This window comes from Olea europaea, unplaced genomic scaffold (assembly GCF_002742605.1).
Source record: "Olea europaea var. sylvestris unplaced genomic scaffold, O_europaea_v1 scaffold489, whole genome shotgun sequence".
Taxonomy (NCBI): Eukaryota; Viridiplantae; Streptophyta; class Magnoliopsida; order Lamiales; family Oleaceae; genus Olea; species Olea europaea.
Window position 1 is genome coordinate 460,427 of NW_019263203.1, and position 2,730 is coordinate 463,156.

At 34.3% G+C, this 2,730-nt stretch overlaps 1 protein-coding gene across 1 annotated transcript; it reads left to right on the top strand.

The window, feature by feature from the left end:
• Positions 1–619: 619 nt before the first annotated feature.
• On the top strand, positions 620–2,449 carry LOC111388343 (exopolygalacturonase-like). Its single transcript, XM_023013023.1, has 4 exons — positions 620–803; positions 953–1,267; positions 1,370–1,888; positions 1,979–2,449. The coding sequence occupies exons 1-4, from the start codon at positions 684–686 to the stop codon at positions 2,222–2,224; spliced, it is 1,200 nt and encodes a 399-aa protein (XP_022868791.1). The 5' UTR covers positions 620–683; the 3' UTR covers positions 2,225–2,449.
• The last annotated feature ends 281 nt before the right edge of the window (positions 2,450–2,730 follow it).

Genomic DNA, 2,730 nt, shown 5'->3' on the forward strand with positions numbered 1-2,730 from the left:
AAAAAAAGTAAAAAAAAATAAAAAATAAAAGAGCACTTGATTCAATAATAACTACTTTGAGAACTAACAAAAAATGCATTTTGAAATAGTGTTATAATGGAGACTGTGTCGTTGAAAAATAGGAAAATTTTTGGATTTGTATGTAATATTATTTTATTGTAAAATGTGTGGTTGAAATGATGTCAAATCACTTTTGAATAATGTATTTTGTTGAAAAAATGTGGCTCAAACAAGGGCTTAATTAGATAATAGAGTTCTACACGTAACTTACCCATAACCATCCTAAGAAATTTTTAAAATATTTGAAAATATAACACGAGGGTAGATGAACGATCTTTGATAAATGGCCAATCATCTAAGGAGTCATAACAATAAAACTATACTTCCATTAATTTACTTAAAGGTGATAGTATAAAATTATAATTTATTTGAATTTATTTTCTATTTCAGAGCATGTAATCTGCCAAGTTTCCAGTGCCAAAAGTAGGTATATTATTGGTGGAGAAAATAAAAGGCATGTTTAACGGCCACAGCATAGGATGCTCCAACAAACTGTCTTAAAAGCAATTATCTCCGAGAATTTTGTAGGACTATATGTGGTACTCAACTTCCCTCTTACATTATAAATTGAAGTAATTTATAGACTGAACCATAATACTAATTTGAAGAAAAAGATAATCAAGATGGCTTTGAAATTCACCCTGTTGGTTTTGCCACTGTTGGCTCACATTGTAAATGGCCAGGGGCCTGCAACTTTTGATATCGGAAAGTATGGTGGCAAACCTAATGCAAATATCGACCAGGTATGTAAAAAACTAAATGTGTGACAATTCCGTCTTTGGATCATTATCTAGGTGCGGTCTTGTGTGTGTGTGTGTGTATATATATATATATATATATATATGAAATACTATTTTAAAATTACTCAATTTTTTTCAAAAATATATGGCAGGCTCTATCAAGTGCTTGGAAAGAGGCGTGTGCAGCTACAACTCCAAGCACAGTTGTGGTACCAAAAGGCACATTTTTGTTAAATCAACTGACATTGGCAGGCCCTTGCAAGGCACCTATTGAGCTTCAAGTCCAGGGAACCATCAGAGCCCCTTCAGATTATACGCTGCTGCCCGACAAGAACGCAGAATGGATAACCATAAATTATGTCGACCATTTGACAATATCAGGTGGTGGAGTTTTTGATGGCCAAGGTAAAGAGGCATGGGCCAAAAACGATTGTGGCAAAAATCCCAAATGCGTCAAACTTCCTTTGGTAAGAATATATATGTTTATTTGTGTGTATTTGATCCTAAAGATTGATGAATTAAGTAAATTCTATACAAAGACGATTAATAAATATCATATATATTTACAGAATTTGAGCTTCAATTTCATCACCAACTCAATCGTTCGTGATGTGACAAGTCAAGACAGCAAAAATTTTCACGTCAATGTGATAGGGTGTAAGAATGTTACATTTCAACAGTTTACGGTGAGTGCACCAGCTGATAGTATTAACACAGATGGAATCCATGTCGCAAAGTCAGAAGGAATAAGTGTCTTAGACACCGTTATTAAAACAGGAGATGATTGCATCTCTATTGGTGATGGTATGAAAGAACTCCACATTGAAAGGGTGAGTTGCGGACCAGGTCACGGCATAAGCGTAGGAAGTCTTGGAAAGGGTGCGACTGAAGAAGATGTGGCGGGAATATATGTTAAGAACTGCACATTCACTGACACACAGAATGGTATCAGAGTGAAAACATGGCCTTCTGCCCCGGCAAAGCTTCAGATAACAGATTTGCACTATGAAGATATTATTATGAATAATGTTGAAAATCCTATCATCATTGATCAAGAATATTGTCCGTGGAATCAATGCAAGCTAGACGTAAGTGAACATATTTTAAATTCTATCTATTAGTGCCTTAATCTCTTCGAATTAATATAAGTAATTTCATTCTTTGTTGTTTACGTGCAGTCTCCTTCTCTCATCAAGATCAGTAAAATGACTGTAAAAAACATTAAGGGTACGGCGGCAAATCCTGTTGCAGTGTCGTTGGTTTGTAGCAAGGCCGCACCTTGCGAAAATGTGGAGGTGGGAGATGTTGATCTTGCATACAGTGGAAATCAAGGCCCTATCTCAACTAAATGCTCCAACGTCAAGCCCACTTTTGTAGGCAAGCAGAATCCACCAATTTGTGCCAATGCTGCTCAGTCTTCTTAAAATACATTCCACCAATTTTGTAATAATGTAGGGAAGCTTTTATTTTTATTTTTATTTTTTTTTATATATAAACTTTCAAGATTGTAATAATGTCTCTCTCGGGACTGGAGAGAAGTTTGCCTTTGCAACCAATTTTGTGCATGGATGCATGATTGGTTGACATGTGAGCAATTATGATATGTTCTCAACTAATATATATATAGAAGTATCATTCCGCATTTCTAGTTAATCTTTCCATTCTCGCACTATCTGGTGACAAAAAGAAAACAAAATTAACTGCAAATGATAAAAAATTAAACTGAAATTGTCCTTAAAACTTGTTAAGAATTATATTGTTGTTATTTATGTTTTCTAGTCTATGATGAGGAAGACCAAGTCTTTAGGAGTCTGTTTTTTTGTTCTTTTGTTTATTTTAAATAGATGTTTTATTCTTAATCAATGAATTATTAGATTGTGGTTTTCCCTTCTTCCACTTTTACTCAGTTTCTGTTAAGTTCTGTGTCTTT